Source organism: Rhinolophus sinicus, chromosome 5 (assembly GCF_057876585.1).
Source record: "Rhinolophus sinicus isolate RSI-liver-muscle chromosome 5, RSI-T2T, whole genome shotgun sequence".
Taxonomy (NCBI): domain Eukaryota; kingdom Metazoa; phylum Chordata; class Mammalia; order Chiroptera; family Rhinolophidae; genus Rhinolophus; species Rhinolophus sinicus.
The window spans coordinates 108,597,647-108,620,753 of NC_142505.1; the positions used below are offsets into that span (position 1 = coordinate 108,597,647).

The following is a 23,107-nucleotide window of genomic DNA, read 5'->3' on the forward strand; positions in this document are numbered from 1 at the left end:
CTAATCAAAATCAGATGACCTTAAAATAGGGAGATTGTCCTGGGTTGTCCAGGTGGGCCAACTAATCTCAAGGGTCCTTCAAAAGGGACAAGAGCGATGGAAGAGGTCAGAGTGCTGGGTCTGAGAAGGACTCAGCCTGCTGTAAGTGGCTTAAAAGATGGAGTCCGTTGCCCTCTGGTCCAGCTGTTCCTCCTGGAAGAGTTTTAGTCACCTGACTATCTGAAGTGGGTAGGAACTAGAGACTTCTCAAACAATCCCCCAGTTTTTAGTTTATATTGCTGTCAGTCCCCTCCCACCATTCACCTCTGTCTTGCAAGCGGTCCAGACCTCCAGCCTTTCCGGGGCTATAGAGGGAACCAGCATGCTGCTCATGAGGGTCTTCCTTTCAGACACTGAACTGTGACCTTCCGTCTGCTATGCCGTTCACCCTTCCTTATCTGCCATCCATTGTCACATATTGTGGTTCGGGCTGATAGAGGTCCTCTGGGTGTCAGAGGTGGACTCTGGTTTTCTTGTCATTCGTGTGGTTCTCAGAAGAGGGGACACAAGAGGTCTTTGTCATCTCAAAACCTGTGTTAACCACGATTTATTTGCCTCCCATTGAAAGATAACGTTTAACCACTGAGGCTTTTCGTTTTTCTGAAAACCTGGTTGAATTTTCTTTTTTTCTCTCTTTGCTGCCTGACTGACCTTCTCATTCCAGTCAGAGCTTAGCTGCATGGAAGGCAGCTGCACGTGTTCATTCCCAACCAGCGAACTGGAGAAGGTGCTTCCCCAGACCATCCTGTATAAATACTATGAGCGCAAAGCCGAAGAAGAAGTTGCTGCCGCCTATGCTGATGAGCTTGTCAGGTGAGTTCTCAGGGTTGGAGAGAGTCGTCTGCCAGCTCATTCCCCAGTAGGAAGGCTGCCTGAGCACTTGAATCAGATGACGAAACTTGTGACAAATTTGCATCTTCCAAGCTTTCTGGCATTTCTTGCTGAGAAGTAAAAGAATAATTTTATTAATTGAACAATCTGCAGTTCAAATTATTGCCTGCACTCCTTGGCACCCCTTAATCATCTGAGTTATAGGTACAAATACTGTGCTTTGGGTTGGGAAGCAAGGTGACATGTGCAAGGAGTTCTCAGAAAGGTATGTTTTTTGAATGATTTGCACTGAAGCAGGACCCAGAATGGTACCTGGATTTCCTAGTAAGAGCCAGCACAAAGGAGAGCCTCCGTCCATGTTTTAATGACAAGTAAGAATTAAAAGGCGATAACGCCATCCAGCTGAAAATTCGTCTTAGTATGAGCAGTCACATGCAGCCACAGCAGGCTGCACTGCTCTAAGTAACCAGCATTCCTTCTGCTGTGTTCACTCTAGGTGCCCCTCCTGTAGCTTTCCTGCTCTGTTGGACAGCGATGTGAAGAGGTTCAGCTGTCCCAACCCTCGCTGCCGAAAGGTAGGGGGCAGAGTGTTTTCTCCCTTTATGTTTGAATTACGGTGTTATGGGCGACCCTAACGGCGCGGATATGCTGGTTATCTGCGTGCTGACCAGTGAGGGATTTGTTTGTTCTCCTTCTCGTGAAAGATCGGTACTTGAGAATGGTGGTTGACATAGTTACGAAGATGGAAGCCACTTGTGAAATTGCAGTCACAGCTCTGGATCTCTGCTTTATGCCCTCTTCTTATAAGGGCAGTTATTGTATTGTGAAATGTGAAGAGTTGTGTTGCTTCACTGTGCCACCGTTTTTCTGGCTTGCTCTTTTCACCATCCTTTTGTGCTCAGGTAGTTTCTGTGTGTGTGTGCGCCTGTGCACACACACACCCCTGCCATTTTCAAAGTGCTAATGATAGTTCTTTGATTAAAGAACTGGGTGTTCTGGTAGCGTCTCTAGCATGTGTGGTAGATTATTCCCTCAACTGTTCTCATAAGAACTGGTTGTATCAGGTGAGACCAAAGCTATCCGGGCACCTCACTGCAGAAAACCTTTCTTCTTTTACCTAGACTCCTTTTCTGTGAACTAAGAATGTCTTAAAATTTATCAACTTAGAGTTTTTAACAAATATTGGCATCTACCTAGACAAGTATGTTTTAAGCCATTTTTCTAAAATAGCATGATCAGAGTTGAATATTATAATATATCTGCCTTGAGATGAAAGTAAGATATTGGGAAAGGAAGAAAGAAACTAAACTAATGGACTAAAACTTTATTTCTTTTGTTTTCAATGTTAACTTTCCCATGTAAAATCTGGATGTATTTTTATAATTGATGTGTTCAATTAATAGTTTCTCCCCCCTCAGGCTATTTTGCTATAACAGTTGTCCCAACAGTATCCGGCATTTTGGAACTAAGAAAGTAGAGTAACTGCCCATTCTGTGCACTCCCAGTGTGTGCGGCACTGGGTTGCCTTAGGAAGGCAGTGCCTGAGAGCTAAGATTCAGAGCGCAAGGAGGCAGTAGCCAAGGAAAGGAAAGGGTGGGAATGAATTGAAAGTGAAGATGTTGGAATGTTCTAGGTCCAAGGAGCAGTAGCATTCTGAACACTGACTGGTACTGGGAGTGTGAAGGGAAAGGCTCATGAGCTGGGTTGGGGCCAGGGCCATGCAGGCCTTGAGCACCATTGTGAGGCAGTGGGACGAGGGAGGGAAATACCAGAGCTCTGTCTGGCTGCTGAGGAATCCCGGTGAGAGATGCATGTCCGTGCCACCCTTCTGGAGTCTCCGTGAATCGCTAAGAGTGAGCTGGGAACTACATTTCCAGTATGACTCAAAGTTAAACTCAGAAAACATCTTCGTGTTACTATTTGGAAGGCCAGAGAGAAGAGGAGGCATTCTTCTCCGAAGACGATTACAAGCTGGCATAAGGGCACGCATGAGCCTGAAACAGCATCCCATGAGTGTCTTGATAACACCCAACCCGGGATGTCAGTGAAAGCCTCCCAGAGGCTCTTAAGATCTTAGGCAGAAACACCAAATAGTCTGCTTCCTCTATGGGAGAAATATACATGCCCTGGTGAACTTGGAGGTGGCCATGTAACTTCTTTTGGCCAATGAAATGTGAGTGTGGGTGAACTAGGTCACGTGCAAGAAAGTGGTAAAAACATACTTCGGGGTGACGTCAGCAAGATGGTGAAATAGGCAGCCTCAGACCCCCGCTTCCCCTGCAGAAACACTGATTGATTAGTACATGGGCCAGTTCCCTTTGTGAGAAATCTAGAAACCAGTTATAGGCTCCTGTACTCCAGGCAGTGCAAAGCCACTGCCGTGAGGCCTGTAGGGCACTTCATGGAACTCACTCAGCAGAGCCCTCCCACCAGCACACAGCACAGTTGGGAGGAAACTCCTAGCTTCTCCTTGAGGAGGAAGAGAAGCCTGGAACATACATCTAACTTGCAAACTTGTCGGAGTGCTACCCAAAGGGCTGGCTTCCATCTTTCCTGCATCGAAACACTGACAGGAAAGGACACCAGGTTGGGGCACCACTGAGAACAAAGGCAGGAATTTGAACCAGCGCACACGTACTTGTCATTGCTCCTGCTCTTGACTTAGTGTGGAAAGAATGGAAGGAAACCCATCTCCCAGTTTCTCCCTAAGGTGGAAAAGCGTTGGAGCATATGTCCAACATTCGGCTTTTTGGGGGACTGCCCAAGGGGCTGGTTTCTGCCTTACCTGACTCAGCACAGACAGCACCCTGCATGTTTAGATGCCTGGAAACTTCAACAAAAAAAGAGCTGGGCAGCTTACAGCAGGTCCATCTCTGTCTACTGCAGTACAGTAAACAGACACCAGAGGGAGCAGGAGATTACAAACTCCTGAGAAAAGAAACCAGCAAAATATCTCTGATTGGGAATTGATACACGTAAGTCCAGAGAAGACGCATCCACAGAAACGGTTTGAGATTCCCCCAGAATCTTTAGCGAGATTGATTGGTGAAGATCTTTCCCTGTATAAAGCCAGTCTGCAAAGACTGGGAGAGGTGACTTTTTTCAGATGTGTGGATGTCAGTACAAAATAACAAGGCGCTAGAAGAAGCGTGGTCCAACAAAGGAACAAAATAAATCTTTAGAAACTGATCCTGAAGAAATGAGGTATGTGAATTACCTGAGAAAGAATTTAAAATAATCATGAAGATGATCAGTGATCTTAGGAAAATGGTATATGAGATGATGAGAATGAGAATATCAAAAAAGAGAAAATATTTTAAAGACCCAAACAAAATTCTCCTGAAAAATACAATAAATGATTGAAAATTTCACTAGAGGGGTTCAGTAGCAGACTTGATCAAGTTTAATAAAGAATCAGCAAACTCAAAGATAGGTTATTTGAAATTATCTAGTGAGAGGAGCAAAAAGAAAACAGAATGAAGAGTAAGGAAAGCTTAAGGGACGTACAGGATACCATCAAAGAGACCAGTACATGCACTTTTAGAGGCCTGGAAGAAGAGAGGAAGAGGCAGAAAACTTATTTGAAAAAATTGTGGCCAAATCTTCCAAAATCTGGGAAGACAGTGGACATCCAGATTCAAGAAGCCAAGTGTACCCCAATTAGGATGGACGGAGACGCTTTATAATCAGATTGTCAGAAGTCAAAGACAGTTTTGAAAACAGCAAGAGAAAAGCAACTTGTCATGTACAATGGAGCTCCCATAAGCTTCTCCATTCATTTTTCAGCAGAAACCTTTCAGGACAGAAGAAAGTAAGGTGATATATTCAAAGTGCTGAAAGAATAAAAGAAGAAAACTGCCAGTCAAGAATACTGTATCTGGCATAACTATTCTTCAATAGTGAGGGAGGAATTAAGACATTCCCAGATAAACAAAAGCTGAGGGAGGTTATTACCATTAGACCTGCCTTACAAGAAATGCTAAAGGAGTCCTTCCAGTTGAAACAAAAGGATACTGGATAGCAACACGAAAGCACATAAAGGTATAAAGCTCACTAGTAAAGATAAATGTATAGACAAAAAATACTCTAATGTTTGTATATGTAATCCTTTTTAACTGATACAGAACTTAAAAGGTAAAAGTGTGAAAAATTACTATAGCAATATATTAATGGATATACAATAGAAAAAAGATGTAATTTGTAGCATCAATAACATAAAGTGGGGTAAAATTTTTGTATGTGATTGAAGTTGTTACCAGCTTAAAATAGATTGTTATAAATATACACAGGAGAAAGTGAGAAAGGAATCAAAACCTGTCACTACAAAAAAATGAATGAAACACGAAGACAGCAAGAGGGGAAAGAGACAAATAAGCTATAGGACAGAGAACAACACAATGGCAATAGTTTAGTTCTTCCCTATCAGTAATACTTTAGATGTAAATGGATTAAACTCCCCAGTCAAAAGACACAGAGTGGCTGAATGGATTTTAAAAAACAAATAAGATCCTTATCTACAAAAAGATTCACTTTAGATTTAAGGATACACACAGGCAGAAAGTGAAAGGATGGCAAAAAGATATTTCATGCAAATGGTAACCAAAAGAGAGCTGGGATGGCCATACTTGTATGAAGGCCATCAAAAACTGTCACAGGAGACAAGGACATTATATAATAATAAAAAGGTCACTTCACCAGGAAGGTATAACAAGGATAAATATATATGCACCCAGCATCAGAGCGTCCAAACATACGAAGCAAACATTGACAGGTATGAATGGAGAAATAGGCAGCAACACAATAATAGTAGATTTCCGTACTCCACTTTCAATAATAGATGAGCAGGCAGATCACTAAGAAACAGAGGGCCTTAAACAAACACTGTAAACCAAATGGACCTACAGAAAAAAGAGACATATACAGAGCATTCCACCCAGCAGGAGCAGAATACATGTTCTTCTCAAGCAAACATTCTATGAGGTCAGCATCACCCTAATACCAGTGCTAACAGCGAGGCCATAAGAAACGAAAACTACAGACTAATGTCCCTGATGAATGTAGATGCAGAACTCCTCAACAGAATACTAGAAACCTGAATTCGGCAACGTATTAAAGGGATCATATACCACGACCAAATGGGATTTATCCCTGGGGTGCAAGGATGGTTCAACAAAAATCAGTGTGATATACCACATTAACAGGAGGAAGAATAAAAATAATAGATGGAGAAAGAGCATATTTGACAAAATTCAACTCAACAAACTAGAAATAGAAGGAAATTACCTCAACATAATAAAGGCCATATATGAAAAGGCCACAGCTAACATACTCAGTGGTGAAAAACTAACCACTTCTCTAAGCTCAGGAAAAAGGCAAGGATGCCCTCTGTCATCACTTCTATTCAGCATATTACTGGAAGTCCTAGTTAGAGCAATAAGTAAGAAAAGGGAATGGCATCCAAATCAGAAAGGAAGAAGTAAAATGTTCTCTCCTTGAAGATGACATGATCTTATATGTACAAAACTAAAGATTGCGCTTTTTAAAAAAAAAATCTGAACTAATTAATTTAGCAAAGTTGCAGCATACAAAATCAATATGCAGAAATCAGTTGTTTCTATACACTAATAACAATCCGAAAAGGAAATTAAGAATACAGTCCCATTTACAGTAGCATCAAAAAGAATAAAATACTTAGGAATAAACTTGAACAAAGGAGGTGAAAAACTTGTACACTGAAAACCACAAAACATTGCTGAAATTAGACACAAGTGGAAAGACATCTGTGTTCATGGATTGGAAGACTTAATGTTGTCAAAGTGTCATAGTGCCCAAAGCCATCTACAAATTCAGTGTAATCCCTATGAAAATCCCAATGGCATTTTTTCAGAAATAGAAAAAAACAATCCTAAAATTCACAGGGAACTACAAAGGACCCCAGATAGCCAAAACAATCTTGAGAAAGAAGAACCAAAGCTAGAGGAGACCTCATACTTCCTCGCTTCAAAGCATATTACAAAGCTACAGTAATCAAAACTGTGGTACTAGCATAAAGACAGACATAAAGACCAATGGAACAGAACAGGGAGCCCAGCAGTAAACTCATGCATATATAGTCAAGGGTGCCAAGACTACACAATAGGGAAAGGATAGTCTGTTCAGATGGCACTGGGAAAACTGATGGGATAACCACATGCAAAAGAATGAAATTGGACGTTATCTTATACCATATTAAAAAACAACTCAAAATGGATTAAAGACTTAAACATATGACCTGAAACTATAAAACTCCTAGAAGAAAACATGAGGGGAAAGTTTGGTGTTTTCCTGGATTTGACGCTAAAAGCACAGACAGCAAAAACAAAAATACCCAAGTGGGACTGCATCAACCTAAAAAGCTGTGCAGCAAAGGAAACAACAGAGTGAAAAGGCAACCTATTTTATGGGAGAAAGTATTTGCAACTCATTTATCTGTTAAAAGGTTAATATCCATAATAGAGAAAAAAAACTACAACTCAGTAACAAAAACCAACCCAGTTAAATGGGCGAAAGACCTGAATAGACTTTTCTCCAAAGAAGACATACAAATGGCCAACAGCTATATGAGAAGGTGCTCACATCACTAATCAATCATCAGGAAAATGCAAATCCAAACCACAGTTAGGTATCACCTCACATCTATTACAATGGCCGCTAACAACAACAGCAACACATAGCAAGTGCCAGCAAGGATATAGAGAAATGGAAATTCTTGTGCATTTTTGGGGGGAATGTAAAATGGTACAGCCAGAATGGGAAAATAGTATGTATGGTGTGCCCTCAAAAAATAAGAACTACCATATGATCTAGCAATCCCACTTCTGGATATTTATCCAAAAGAATTGAAAACAGGACCTTGAAGAGATACTCGCACTCCTGTGTTCATTGCAGCATTACTCACAATAACTAAGATATGGAAACAGTCTAAACGTCCATCAGTGGATGAATGGATAAAGAAAATGGGGTCTATCCATACATGTACCAGAATATTATTCAGTATTTAAACAGGAAGTAAATTCTCACACATGCAACAATATGGATGAACCTTGAGTACAATATGCGAAGTGAGATAAGCCAGTCCCAAAAAGATAAATACTGTATGATTCCGCTTACAGGATGTATCTAAAGTAGTCACACTCATAGAAGCCGGAAGTAGTGTGGTGATTGCCAGGGGCTGGGAGAGGAAATAGGAAGTTGTCATGCAGTAGGTATGGAATTTCAGTCGGGCAAGATGCAAAAGATCTAAAGATCTGCTGTGTAACCACGCACATACAGTTAACAGTACTGTACTGTGCACTTAAAATGTGTTAAATAAGGTAGACTTCATGTTATGTTGTTTACCACAAGCAAGAGCATACGGTTTTTCCTTTCCCCAAGGTGGACATGGAGAAATAAGTCTATTTTGTGTTACTGAAGTTTGAGTTTGTTCCCCAAAAGCATCCTGAGTGATAGAGATGGTGAGAACCAACAGTGACCATGGGGGTGGAGAAAAGGAGCAGACTTGGAAGACAGTAGGGAGCTGGGTTAGGAGGAGCTATTCTGACAGTGGGGTAGGGAGAAGTCCAGATGACTTACTGCTCTGCTTTGGGCCACTAAGTAGGTGATAATGCTATTCACACAAAATTGGAAATAGAACAGAGAAGATCAGTTCTGTTTTGGACGTGTGGAATTTTGAGAGTGGAGGTTTCCTGTGTGTGTGTGTTTTTCCAGTAACATATGCACATAGTAGGTGCTCTGTCATTATTTGATAAGTGACCATGATCAAGAACACAGGAGAGGTGGAGGCTGGAGGAAGATTGTGCCTTCGTGAATAAGAAGCTTTGAAAGAGAGCCCTGGGCGTAAGCAAAGGACGGGGAAGCAGGGCGCACCAGGCATTAGAGAGAGAACTGCTATAGATAGATGAGTTTAGGGAAATTATTACCTTAATAAAAATGTTGAGTCCTGCTGTCTAAGTTCAGAGTACGTCTTTCTGTTAGTTCATATCTTTTTATGTTCCTCAGTAATGTTTTACAGTAAAGAGAAGGCGTCATACGGCATTGTTGATTAGAGAGCTTCAAAACTTGACCCTCACCTGCGGTTAATAGCATTCACATTCTGGACTCGCTTTCTACTCTTAGGGTAAGGTCTGTAGGTGTTTGGCCCATCTTGGAAAATAAGGTGAAAACTGTGTCTCATGGGAACCTGAGGCAGTGACACCAGGTTGCAGAAGAGTCCCCACCCTGTCCTTTGAAGGGGAAAGGAGAGTTTACAATTATAGCCAAGCAGGTCCGTCCTAATCTTGAGCTGTGGAAAGAATTGCCACCAGGTGGCACTGGTACTCCATGACGAAAGGTTTGTCTCTTGGGCATTTTAAAAGTATCTGTGTCAGCAGAACAGGGTCTTGTAAGCAGAATTGACAGAATCCATTCAGGCTTAGGACCAAAGCAAAGCACTATGTGCATTCAGAATTTAACACTAGAGGTGTCGGTGTTGTTAGGGCATATGCTTTTACCTTCTTCACTGGTACAAGTTCTCCTTATGACATCCTTTCTCTGCAGCTCGATGGCCAAACCAACCGTTAGTCTTTGAGGATTCCTAATGTGTAAGAAATGAGCCACTAGCTAATTTTGGCCCATGTGAGACTACGGGCCTCTGCTTCCTTACTGCAGTGTCTTTGCCAGTAATCTAAACTCCGCTTAGATTTCCAGGAACTTGTCACTCTGGGATGAGGCGTTTATATTAATGTGTTATCTGCAGGAGGGCTCGAATGCCTGGAATCAAAGCCCTCAGACCTCTGAAGAATAAGACACTGTATCTTTGAAATGGGGAAAGAGTCTTTGTTTCATTGATATGATGGAATGCTTTGTCAAGGTCCTCAGCGCCAGCCCTGTGTTTTCTCAGATAAAGGAGTCATCAGTCTCTCTTCAGCGTGTTGCTTTTAGGAATGAGTTGGATGTATTGCGTGGGGGACAGCAGTGTTAGATAAAAGGAGATTTGAAAGCATTGCTTCTGGAATACTTATTCTTAGGGTCAGAAATTTCCCTGCTGAGTCTTTTTCTACCTTTCCAGAAACATAACTTAGCTCCACAAAGTCGAGCTTTCTGGAAAGGTAGCCAGGGTCACAAGGTGGAGATTTAAGAGTACTCACAAAGCAAGTGCTAAGGAACGGAGGCCATCGGGTGGTGAGACTTTAATGAGAGTATCTGTGAAGATGCCGAGTGTGGTGTCTTCTAGTGGAGCCTGAGAAGGTGAATGTGTAAACACTCATCTTTTTCCGGTGTCACTGGTATTTGTTTTCATGTATCTTTCACCCGCCAACTCTCCACTACTCATCTTTTCCCACCCTTTGCAGGCCCTGTCCTGTCCGTTGTAGCATTCAGTGTTATTGACGCTACAGCAGCGAAATATAACTGACATTCACATCTGCACTGAACCAGTTTGTTGCTAAAAAACAGGCATCTGCGGTGCCTCCAGTAGCTGAATGGCTGCGTGAAGAGAGTGTAAATGAGTTGGGACCAGTTGTCAGAGCCAGGAACCCTCCAGCTGTGACAGTGGGTGCTTGGCACATACCAGCAGCGCTGTGATTTGAGGCCCAGCCAGTCAGCTGACTCCTGTGCTGAGCACAGGCCTTCACATTTATCTAGATATGAATGAAGCTTGATCCTCTTGTTCCCAGTCAGGGAAGACCTTTATTCAGGAAGAAACATTGACAGGAACCAAATGTCAGAGTAACAGAAAGAGTTTTAGGCCCCCAAGCGCGGGCTCGTTTATTGGTATGGAAGTTCGTGCTGCATAATGCCAGTCTGCAGCAGAAGTGGGGTGCTGTGGGGATTCCTTCTCGGAGATTCAGCCTGTTCCTGCTTCTCTGAAGCTGAGGCTCTTCCTTCAGAGCCTGGGGTTCCGGCCGAGTAGCTTCAGACTTGGGCGCAGCCCTCCCTCCCCATGGTCCCCGAAGTGTGAAGTCATTTGATGGTAAATGGTGGAGCTGAGAACCCACAGGCAGGCCTCCCTGTTCCCGCACGGTCCCAGAGCGGATCCCAAATGCCATCCCTGTGAGCCACTCTCCCATCAAGCACTGAGCAGAGCTGGCATTGTAGCAGTGAGGTTTCAGGATTTAACTGCATTCTTGTCTTAATATTTTTGTCAGTTTTCACTTTTTAGAATTCCCCATAGTAAACAGCATAGTGAATCTGTTCATCATAGGCTTCTTGATGCTTGAGAGATTTGGGCTGATAATTACACACGCTTCCTCACTTGACATGTTAACATATCAAACACTGTGAGTAGAGAACCTAGTTTTTATTGTGTGTGTGTGTGTGTGTTGTGTGTTTGTGTGTTTCCATGAAGAATAAAAGCAACAAAGGCAAATACAGTGGTACCTCGGTTTTCTAATGCAGTCCATTCCGAAAGACCGTTCGAGTTCTGAAACTTTTGAAAACCGAGGCATGGTTTCCCCACAGAAAGAAATGCAAAATGGATTAATCTGTTCCAGACCTTTAAAATCAACCCCTAAAACTGCAAATTTAGCATGAATTTTACTATCTAATGATACCATAAATCCACAAAATTTACGGCATTCGTAAACCGAAGTGTTGGTCAACGAGACGTTCAAAAACCGAGGTACTACTGTATTGCTTCCCTCTCTTCTTACCCTGCCTTCCTGATAAAAACAAATAAATACTACATCTCCTGTTGTTTGTACTGCTTATTTAAAAGGGAGATAGATACGTACCCAAAGTAGGGGAAGGTAAAAATACACATGTATTAAAGTAAAATGCCAGTATGGATAAAACATTTATTTTTGTTACCCCTCAACTCCACAGTAGTAGTTTTTATTCCTGTATTTCATCCTCTTTATCCCTGGATTCAAGCACTGAATGGTGAAAACAACTGCCTCTTCCTCTTGGCCTGTGTTAGAGGAGGTTAGGGGACTGGTAAGTGGGCTCGGTTGGCACTGCCATACCTGTCTCCTCCCAAGGGCTGGTGCAGCCCTCAGATTTCAACCCTTGAAACTCTCAGAGGTTGACTGCTGACCTTCCAGCAGGTGGTGGAGTGCATCTCAGAGCCAAGGTGGTCCAGACTGAGTTGTCAGTGTGGACTCCACTTCCCTGCCCCCCAGGAAATAGGCGTTGTTCTGCTTTGCCCTCAGAGAATGTTCTGGCACCCAGTGAAGCTGCTTTAGATGGTTAAAATGTTGCCACCCTCCCAGAGACAAATCCCAGAATTTCCTGTTCGGTTCAGAACGAAGAGGCTTCACATCTCTCCATTGTCAGTGCTGCTTGGAGAAAGTCCTGCTGCTGCTCCTTACTGGCGCGGTCTCTGTTTTGAGAGTTCTCTGGAAGACAGTGTAGGAGAAGTGTTCTCTGACGCGTGGCTCTGGGCCCAGCACTGTGCTGGAGGGTCACATCCATGGCTTCGCTTACATTGCGGCTAAGGAGACAGTCGGGCGTGGTGGTTAAGTGGATTTTGACGTTAAACCCGCTCGTGCTTTAGTTCCAGCTCTTCCACTGCTTGCCTTCATGACCTGCGGTACATGTGTCATCTCCCTGAGCCACGTTTTCTATCTGTAAAATGAGAACAATTACACCTACGTCATAGAGCTTTGGTGAAAAGTAAGTGGCGTGGCAGGTATATCTCAGTAAGCTGCGGGTGTGGGGAGTGAGGGTGTGATGTAGGTGAAGCACTTACTCCAGTGCTCGACAGACACTTCCTAAGTCAGGAACCAGTAGCTGCCCGTGAAAGGAAGGTGGAGATTGGTGCCAACAGTGTGTGCCGAGTCCCAGAAGGGAAGAGCTTCTCCCAGGTTTGTAAAATCTGCAAGAGCATGGAGTTCCCCTGAAATGGGCAGATGTGAAGTCCCATCGGGACTTACTAGTTTTTCAAATGATGTACAGTCACGTGCTGCTTTGGGATGTGGTCACGTTCTGAGAAATGCGTCCTTAGGCAGTGTCATCCTGTGCGAATATCAGAGCGGGCACTTACACACCCAGATGGGCCAGCCTACTGCACACCTGGGCGTGTGGTACAGCCTGGTGCTCCTGGGTTACACACCTGTACAGCCCGTTCCCGTACAAAACATGAGATTAAATCAAGAGAAAATGATGCGACCGAGAGAGGCGGTAAACACGAGATGTAGGCGGCAGCTGCCAGCATACCAAGGCGCACTGTTTTACAGCAAACTTTTTTTTTTTTTTTAAAGATTTTATTGGGGAAGGGAAACAGGACTTTATTGGGGAACAGTGTGTACTTCTAGGCCTTTTTTCCAAGTCAAGTCCTTTCGATCTTAGTTGTGGAGGGTGCCGTTCAGCTTCAAGTTGTCCTTTCAGTCTTAGTTTTGGGTGGCGCAGCTCAGCTCCAGGTCCAGTTGCTGTTTTTCTAGTTGCAGGGGCGCAGCCCACCATCCCTTGCGGGACTCGAGGAATCGAACTGGCAACCTTGTGGTTGAGAGGACGCATTCCAACCAACTGAGCCATTTAGGAACTCAGCAACAGCTCAGCTCGAGGTGCCGTGTTCAATTTTAGTTGCAGGGGGCGCTGCCCACCATCCCTTGCAGGACTCGAGGAACTGAACTGGCAACCTTGTGGTTGAGAGCCCTACAGCAAACTTTTTTTTATATACCTAGAACTTGTACTCTAAAATGATAAAAGTATAGTATAGTAAATACATAAACCAGTAACAGCCATTTATTATCATTATCAAGTATGTACTGTTGTGCTTAACTATGTGCTACATAATTGTATGTGCTACTTTTATAGACTGGCAGTGCAGCGGGTTTGTTTACACTACCATCACCACCAGTATGGGAGTAATGTGTTGCCCTGTGGGTGTGAAGTCATGAGACCGTAGGAATTTTTCAGCTCCATTATAATCTTAGGGGACCACTGTGGTATATTCAGTCAGTGACTGAAGTGTTGTTACATGGCACATGATTGTGTTCAGAAAACTAATTTCTTATTACCGTATTTCCCCGAAAATAAGACCTAGCCAGACCATCAGCTCTAATGCGTGTTTTGGAGCAAAAATTAATATAAGACCCGGTCTTATTTTACTATAAGACCGGGTCTTATATGACATAATATAATGTAATATGATATGATATAATATGATATAATATACAATACGGGATCTTGCATTAATTTTTGCTCCAAAAGACGCATTAGAGCTGATGGTCTGGCTAGGTCTTATTTTTGGGAAAACACGGTAGCACGCTACAATGTAAATGGGATAGATTTTTGAAGCTCACTTTTTTGCTAACTGGTATGTTCTGTAAGAAATGATCACTCTCACTTTTGCCCACATTGTTCAAGTTCAGAGAAGGATGCCATGCTACCCTGTGGAGAGCTGTGTCCTAAAGAAGGCCACCCGTAGGTTTGCTCTCCAAAGTCTCACTTGCCTCGGCCTAGGGGTTCTTGTTGATCATTTTATCCTTATCCAAAAGGATTGGTTTCTCAGGGAATGATACTCAGATGAATGTAGGAAGGGCCTAGAAACAAAACTGATAGTACGTTTGCTGGAGAACTCAAAATTAGTCAAAAACTGAAGATAAAAACCCATGGTTTGTCTCAGTGACTCACTGGTAATGGTTTTTGTTTTCCTGGGAGGGTGCTGACCTTTGAGTCCTGACCTCCCCATCCACCTCTCAGTGCAGCAGGCAGGCCTGGAGGTCGAGACTGTCACCTTCTACTGTCCTTATAGTGAAAAGATGTACTGCCTTGTCCCTCTTTGTTGCTCTGGTCTCTACTAAAATGCACTCTCTGTAGTGTTAAAACAGGTTTGTATGGGCACTTTATTAAAATAGAAACTCTAGGGCCGGCCCCGGTGCCTCAGGTGGTTGGAGTGCCGTGCTCCTAACGCTGAGATCGCTGGTTCAATTCCCACATGGGCCAGTGAGCTGCACCCTCTACAGCTGAGATTGTGAACAACGGCTCTCCCTGGAGCTGGCTGCCGGAGGTCAGCATGGGTGCTGTGTGCTGCCGTGGGCTACCGTGTGCTGCCGTGAGCGGCCGGTGGCCAGTGTGAGCGGCCGATGGCCAGTGTAAGCGGCCGGTGGCCAGTGTAAGCAGCCGGTGGCCAGTGTGAGTGGCCGGCACCCGGTGAGAGCTGCCATGAGCTGCTGTGAGCGGCCGACCAACTACTGGTGACCAATTGCCTCAGCCAGGGGAGCGCAAGGCTCATAAGACCCGCATGGGCCAGGGCACTGTGTCCTACACAACTAGACTGAGAAACAATGGCTTGAACTGGGGGGGGGAGATGGCGGAAGGAGGGGGGTAACAAAATAGAAACTCTGACCCTGTTTCATGGGTTTTGTGGCCACCGTTAGCCGTTGTGATTAGACTCATCACAGCCTGACCCTGTTCACAAACCAAAAGCTTCAAGTGCCTCTCCTGGAAACCACACGTTGTTGAGTACCTTTGTGTTTTGCTGAAACAACCTGGTGGCCTTTTTCTGTGCCTATGGCCTCATCAAAGAAGAGGTGCATGTGGATTCAAAGTCTTTTGAAATCTCACATTAAAAATCTCAGGAATTGATATCTAGAAAAAGTCATTTGCCTCCTTTTTGTCTTTACACTGATTGTGTGTTACCCAGTGTCAGCACCCTAATTGGTTGTAGTGATTCTCATTGCAGTGTCCTTGAGGAAGGAGTGTGCGCGCGTGTGCGTGTGCTCGTGCACATGCGTTGGAGTGTGGAGCGTAGTAGCCCCTCTTTGCATTCTCAGCACAGAGCACTGCAGGGCTTCCAGCCTTCCAGGTAGAAGAGAAATTGTTGCTATGGTCACAAGCACAAAAACACACTGTATCCCCACGGGTCTCTGTCAGGGAGGCGGAAGCAAAGAGGAGTATTCAGAGAGCCTCTAGCAGAATCAGAGTGAAGCCTGGGCTGAAGCTGCCACTCGGTAGAACTGCTCGTGTTTACTGTTGAATTCAAGGTCATTTTCCAATTGTTCTGTGTTGTAAATGGCCTTTTTGCCTTAGTGTCCTCCGCACAAGCATACAGAGAATGAGAAGGGCCTCTGTCGCCTCTCAAGTCCCGAGGCCACATGGCCTTCTCCCAGACCACGGTTAGAAATGCCTGTCTGTATCTGGCCAGTGTGCCCTTCAAGTGGGTCAGCCACCCAGACCCACAGCACCCAGTGCCCTTCGTCTCCAGTGTAACCGGCTCTTTTGAAACCAAGTGGCAGCTGTGTGCTCTCTGTCCGCACTACATGCTAATGTCCCGTGAGAACACAGACTCTGGATCACCTTGGTAACTCGGAGCAGGGCTGAGAAACTTCAGTCCAGTCCTGAGGTCGGGGTGAGGAGCACAACCGCAGGCTGGCTTCCTGTTCTCCCAGGACGTCAGAGCCAGTGCAGTCAGGGTTCCTGGATGTGGACGTTTCACATTATAGTTCAAACAGACAGAAGTCAGGGTACCTGCCAGCAGAGCTCTTAGCAGGTTTTAGGGGCTTTCTACTCCTTACCTGCTCGTAGTCACACAGCTAGCAGGTGACAACATCAGGAGTCAAGTCCAGGGCTTCCTTACTGTTATTTGTGTGTTTTTGAGTGTGATTTTGGTATGATGGGTTGGTTTTAAGACTTATTTGTTAGAGATACAAACTGAAATACGTACAAATAAAATGATGTGTAATGTGGGTTTTGCTTCAGAATTATATTGGAGGAGAGGGGATGGCAGGGTAGATGGGATATAGATAAGCTAAGATTGGCCACGAGTTGCTAAGTACTAAACATGAGTGATGGGTGCATGGGGTTCATTGTATTATCTGCAGACGTGGTGGGGATGTGATGTTTTCCAGCTGCTCTAAGAATACGCCTCAGCTCCCGTAAGGATTCCGAGATGGGAGTGCTAGACCGTAATGGAAGCAGTGAACGGGCTCTGGGAGCCTGGGGTCCGGTGCTGAGGCCCTCTGCGAAAGCTCTGGTACCGCCTTGGCCTCGCTGTCCTTTCTCTAGGACGACTTCAGCATGCAGTCCGTCCTCAAGGCCAAGAGAGAGACCAGAGGGCCTTTTGAGTGTCCTTCAGTCCACAGTCTGTAATTTCTAGGATACTGAGGGTTTGCAAACTGGCATTGGCATTTGGTTTTCAAAGAGAAATAAGCTAAGAGAATTTCTCAGATCAAATCCCTATGGCCTCATAAAAGCACTTTTCACTTTTATTTCCCCTCAAAAGTTTATATGAAAAGCATTTAAGTTTCAAAAGCTCCCTGTGCCTGAGAAGCTGATCCAGATTCTAGCCCAAAGAGTGAGATGGATTACAATTTTTTTCTTCTCTTGTCTTTGACTGTGGCTGTTCTTTTGCCTCTCTCTCCCTTCTTCTGTCAGATGTTGCTGCTAAAAACGTCTCCTGTTGCTGCTTCTCCTGTTACCACGACTGTCTTAGCTCCAACACCCTCTCCCTTCCCATAAAAGCCTCCTTTCTCCCCCAAGGCCAGAGCCCACTCTGACCTCACCTCCTCTCTCCCGGCATGGACCTTTTCTCCAGGCAGGCACTCTTGCCCCTGACCATTCATCACCATGGCCCTGCCTGCCATGCCGGTCCTTTCCTCCTTCCCCCTTTCTTTCTCTGGACTCACTTTTTCCTAAAAACCTTTGCCTGACCATCGTGTGGAAGAAGCTGCTGAGGATTTTGCCACTCATGCTCCCTGACATTTCTTCCATCTCTGGACACGTCCATTAGCCGCTCCCTCACACAGACTTGTGCCAAGACAGGTGGGTTATCACTGCTCTAGTTGGAATATTCTCCTTCATCCAGCAGCCATTTATTGAGCGCTATGCCTGAAGAAATACAAAAGGGTCAGCTACAGCCCTAACCTAAGATCTGGGCAGGGGAGGCCAATTCAGACACAGACAGTTAAATAGTGAGTTGGTGACTGCTGTAGGAGAGAGTCACTGATTTGACACGATTGGGAAAACTTCATGAAAGAAGTGGGTCTTGGCCTGCCTGGGCCCTAGTGGGATCTAATGGGTGGAGATAGGGAGAAAGTACTCCAGGGCCAGGGAATGACTCGAGAAGCTGTGGGACGGGTCAGCCAGTAGACAAGTGTGACAGAGCAGAAGGAAATAGGGCTCAAGATAAACAGATCCCAGATGGAAGAGGGCTTTGCAAAGTGGAATGAGGGTGGTGAAATGGAGCTGTTGGAAGCCTAACACGGGCGCTGTGACCAGAGTGCTGTTTGGGGAAGGTGGACCTTGTAGAGCTGTGAAAGGGGTGAGAGTTGGGGAGAGATTAGATAGTGTGTTCGGGGAGCTGGAACATCTTGTCAGTTTGGTTACCATAACAGATCATTTCTAGTAACCTAGTGACCCGAGGCCTGGGAACACGCAGTGCTGCTACGGTTCTTGGTTAGCAAACCCTCCAGTCCCAAAGCTCCTTTGTGCGGCGCCGCAGGTATTTGCTGTGCTTCCTTTCCCTTCCCCATTGGCCTGAAGACACGGGTCTCCTGAGGGCTGCGGGGGGTGGAGGGGGGGCAGTCCACGGCTGATGGTGAGCACAGGCTTGCGCGTGTGTGCAGGAGGCCGCCTCCATGTCGCTCCTCCCTCCCACGGGTGGCTGTCCTCGGAGCACAGCACCCTGTAGGGAGAGTGGGTGTTGTGTTGGAGGGAGCTGCGTTGCTGCTGCAGAAAAACAAGACTCAGCATATCATCTCCCAGCTGCTACTTGGCTACCATTCCACGGCCAACCTGTTTAGTCCTTGGGTGCCTTAAATAGGGAGAAATCATGTAACCATCACAAGTTTTTCCCCGCCCATTTAAAAGGACTTGTTTTCCCTCCAAAAGCATGTTGGCTAAGCTTAATTTCTCTAACTCAGATAAGCTTACTTTCCCTAACTCTGATGTGCGTACAGAGAATTGCCTAATTCTCCTTTTGCACATGTTTTCCCAGCTGTTGGGAGCCTTGAATTTTTTTTATCTGTGTGCCTCCTGGCAGAAATGCAAACAATTTAAGGACCCGTTGTACCAACTGCTGTTTGTTACCCCAGGGGCTTGGGTGTTGGTGTGTTTTCCCAGGGAATTTATTTACCTGGAGTTTGGGACCACGTTCCTGTCCCTATGACAGGAGACAAGAATCAAGGCTGGGTCGCAGCCAAAGCCACAGCCACCTTTCAGAGAGAGGTCTCCATGCCACCTCCAGTCCTGCATCCTCGTTGTACAAGGAAGTCAATTCAGTTCCTTGGCTGCAATCTGACTAGAACCCTGTTTTCTGGGCACCTCTGCTTAGATCTTTCAGCAGAACACAAATGGCCTTTTTGTACCTTGTTTTGCACAACGCACACTTCCACAAAAACAGGGCTTGATGCTGTTCATAAACAAACACGTCCCTTTGCAGGCAAGGCAGGGGAGGCCTGTGTGGGAGCAGTTTGCCGGGGCCTTGCTTTCCCTCGCTGAGTGTCTGGCGTGCACTGTCCATCCAGGGGTGGCTGAGGGGAGAGCACACCATTCTCCTGCTGCCAAAACCACAACAAATGACAACTTTCCGTTCTGTCATCTCGCTCAGCTCCACTGCTGGGCAAGCAATTCATTTTTCTACCATAAAAGGGCAACGAAGCTTGTGTAGAGCTGTGGTGCCTCCTCTGCACTGCAGTGGGAAAGCAGAGACAGCAAGCAAGGGATGCGCTGCAGGGGTGCAGCAGTGTGAGGGCAGAGCAGGCTTGGGCAGCAGCATTGACCTTTCATGTCATCGGGGTGGGGGAGGGGTGTGAATGTGTCGTTCAAACCCTGTGTGGAAGAACTGCACTGATCTGGCCCAGGTGGTTCTGGCTCTGGGCATTTGGTTCTCTGGATTTGTAATGGCAGGTGCTGGGCTTACAGGTGGGACCTGGGAGATGAGACGACCCAGACACCTTCACTGCGCAGGTGGAGAAAGAGGTTCGGTGTCAGGTGCATAGGAAATCCTTTACCTTCTGTCTTTCGGTTATATACAGACTTTGGGTTCAGATCTAGCTCTCTAACCTGTTTCCTCAGTGATCCATTAGTGGTTTGCTTGTTAATGGTGAGCCACAGAAACCTTGACACTAGAAATACAGTTCTTAATTGGTGGGCTTGTGTGTCAGTCAACCAGGGTCTTGAGGAAAGTATCCTTTTTAGTGATATCTCTCTGTATAACTCATGTATCCTTTAGGTTACTGTAAATAAATGTTCAAAGTTAATAGAGAAACAAATAGAAAGCAAACACTTGGTTATTTTGAAAACACTTAGAGCACTTTGGAGACGGTGGTTGCAAAACCCCTGCCCCATGCAGCCTGGCAAAGGAACCACATACCAACTCAGCACAAAGTGCACGGCTGCACAGAGAACGCTGTTTCCACAGGAGCCCCGCGCCATAGCCACCCAGGCAGGGCTGTGCTCTGCCGGGGCGGCGGCCGCCCCAGAGAGAGCAGGATCTCAGGTTGAGCCCACGTCTTTTTGCCTGGCTCCCTTGGAGGTTTGCCTGTAAAGAAGAACCAAGATTTGTCATTTGAACTTACCTTGATTCTAACTGCACGTCTGCGCTCAGAGCAGATGCTGGAATTCAACCAAGCACATTCCTAAGGGAATAAAAACCGCATCCATGAATCTTGCTGATCTGGAAATTTGGGAGGAAAGCAAGGATTTTCAAGGTTAAATTTTATTACCGAGCTAGTGCTGCTGGTCAGAATAGATTCTGAGCTCATTGGCTCAGAATCAAAAGTTAACTCAGAAGTCATTCCTGAAAGAGAGTGTCACTGAGTAGCGATGGCGGAAGCGATCTCAAATGAGTGATTCAGTCTTGTGTTCCTAGACTTCGCTGGAGAAACTGTAAGACGAGTTTAAAACCTTACCATTCCAGCATGTAAAGCACTTGGGCAGGCAGCCGTCAGATGGAAAGCTTATCCAGTTCTTTTCAGCATGACCTTTCTAAATTCTTTTTTTCAATAGTGTAAAACTGCGTATTTTATTAATCTAAGAGCTAATTGGTGTATTTTTCCCTGGTGCTTCTCAAGACCATCACTGCCCGTGGAGTAAACAGTACGGTGCCCAAAAGAATTCGTCTCCACCATGCTCCTCACACAGTCTTTCCTTGTGGAAACCTCGCAGGCTCTTTTTTGTCAGCAGCAGCAAGTTCGTCTTACAGCACAGTTATTAATTCTTATTAAGTCTCATTTTTATAAGGCTTCCTTCTTGAGCAAATAGCACTTCCTTCATGGACTGAGTCTCCTTCCTCATCCATCACTGTCTACACATGCCTGGGCGTCCTGGCCGTGTGGTGACCAGCCTCGAGACATCAGCGTGCTTGCTTCCTAATTTGGTCACAGTATGCTTCAGGCAGCCTTGCCTAACTTAGAAAAACACAAACACAGGGAGTAGCTCTGATATAGCAAAGGGGAATTTCCTCTTATCAAAGACTTGCAGTTCGCCTCTTCCTCTAAAAAGAGGAAGTGACACTTGGGGAGGTTAGAGCCCGCCCTGAGTTCCCTCTTCACGCCTGCTTTTTCATGCTGGCCTCTTCCCAACTGGTTCCTGCTCTTTTCTTCCTCATCTTTCTAATGCCTGTCAGCATTTACAGAGTTTGACTTTATTCTTTAGGAATTTAAGGGAATAAGGAATTTCCACTTGAACGTTCATCAGTAGGGAAAAGGTGAAGTACATTTTGGTACATTCATACAATGGCACACACCAGGGGTCAGCAAGCATTTTCTATAAAAGGCAAGATAGTAAATATTTTAGGCTTTTTGGAACATATAGTCTCTGTCGCAGCTTCTCAGCTCTGCCTTTGTAGCTCGCAAGTAACTATTGACAATACGTGAACAAATGAACATGGCTGTGATTCAGTGAGATGATATTTACAAAAATAGGCAGCAGACCAGATTTGGCCCATGAGCTGTAGTCAGTCAACCCCTGGCATACATCATAGCGTTAAAAAGAATGACATGGGTCTAGTTGTGCTAGTCTGAAGCGGTCTCCAAGATATACCTACTAAGTGGGAAAAAGCAAGATGCAGAACGGGGGTTATAGTGTGCTCTGTGGGCCTCAAATTGGGGGTGGGGGGAGGAAGAGATGTGTGCTGATGCGTAAGTAAAATCTGTGTGGAAGGATAGATAAGAAATTGGCCACAGGGAATTGCTTTGGGGGAGGCTCCCTGAGAGGGGGGAGAGGAGGGAGGGGAGTGTGTGTACGTTCATTTTAAATTTAAAAAAAAATTGCACCCATTTTTATCAACCCACTCATCTCTGAACTTTTAAAGCAGAAGGGTTTTATTTTGTCTTGTTTGTTTTAAGAGAACGTGAAAAGAAAGATAGAAATGTGATTTTTTTTTTCATATGCTTGTATATTTTCAAGCCATAGTTATTTCTCCTGGATCCCAGTGAGGGCTGACTTTGCCACCCTCAAAAGGAATGCCTTGCCTCAGGTGGTAGGTGAGGTGAGGGGATTTTGTGGTAAGTGGACAGAGCTCTGCCTGTCTTCTCACTGGCCTTTCTGCAGGAGCCCGCCCACAGCCCATGCTGCTGGACGCGTGCAGCCGGTGAGAAAACCTTGGCTCAGCAATCAGAGCCCATGGCAATAAGCACGGCTTTCAGTAATTGTGATTCAGGACTGCTTCCAACTGCTTTCTTTTCCCACAGAGACTATTTCTGACTAACAAGTAAGGATGGGTTCTGGTTCGCCCAAGCATTGTGTTGACCCGTTTTAAAAACGTCTGCTTTTGGTTGTGAAACTAGCAGATAAAAGTTGTTACTTTCCTAGTATGTAAAACAGTTCACTTTTGGTATGTGAGGGACAATGAACTGTTCAGTAGCAAACCCTTCTTTGCTTAGAAGGCGATGTAGATGTGAACAGTTCAGGAGTCATGGATGGCCATCGGCCTTGCTTGGTAACCTCCCCCACCATCTCCCAAGCAAATATTTTTCAAATAGCCATAGTGATCCTTTTCTAGGCATAATTCGCAGGCTTATTTGCTGGCGTTCAGTTTTTGTACGGAGCTCTGCAGGAATGTCAGATATTGTGCCTTTTGGACTCAGCCTTGGAAACATGGTGCTGTGGGGCTTGCAGGGAGGTGGAAAGAGTCGGAGCACCATAGTCTCTCTTTCACCAAAGGAGTGCCTGGCTGTCAGACCCAGGGCCTGTTCTGCATCACGTGTCTTGACTTTCCTGTAAAAGCTTTAAGTGGGAAGGTACCAGTTCTGCTGAACAAGCAGGCATTGCCTTTTATAAGAGAAGTCATTTAAAACATTGAAAATGGGTTTGAAAGACACTGGTGTAGTTTCCTCTG

General features: G+C 45.2%; 1 protein-coding gene and 1 long non-coding RNA gene across 8 annotated transcripts in view; one reads left to right on the plus strand and one right to left on the minus strand.

Moving 5' to 3' along the window:
• The window catches only part of RNF216 (ring finger protein 216), a 116,281-nt gene that overhangs the window by 38,769 nt on the left and 54,405 nt on the right, over positions 1-23,107 (plus strand). For all 3 annotated transcript variants that reach the window (XM_019753628.3, XM_019753630.3, XM_019753629.3), the window contains exons 12-13: positions 704-852; positions 1,367-1,445. In XM_019753628.3, the coding sequence (XP_019609187.3) occupies positions 704-852; positions 1,367-1,445 (228 nt within the window). The remainder of the gene's footprint in view (positions 1-703; positions 853-1,366; positions 1,446-23,107) is intronic.
• On the minus strand, positions 17,591-21,875 carry LOC141567318 (uncharacterized). Of its 5 annotated transcripts, none has more exons than XR_016021400.1 (3): positions 20,493-21,875; positions 20,141-20,405; positions 17,591-19,325 (listed from the first exon to the last, which is right to left on the minus strand). It is a non-coding gene; the product is annotated as an uncharacterized LOC141567318 (long non-coding RNA). The 5 variants fall into 5 exon arrangements; XR_016021399.1 differs by having other exon boundaries at positions 17,591-18,451; positions 19,134-20,405; XR_016021402.1 differs by having other exon boundaries at positions 17,591-18,451; positions 18,902-20,405.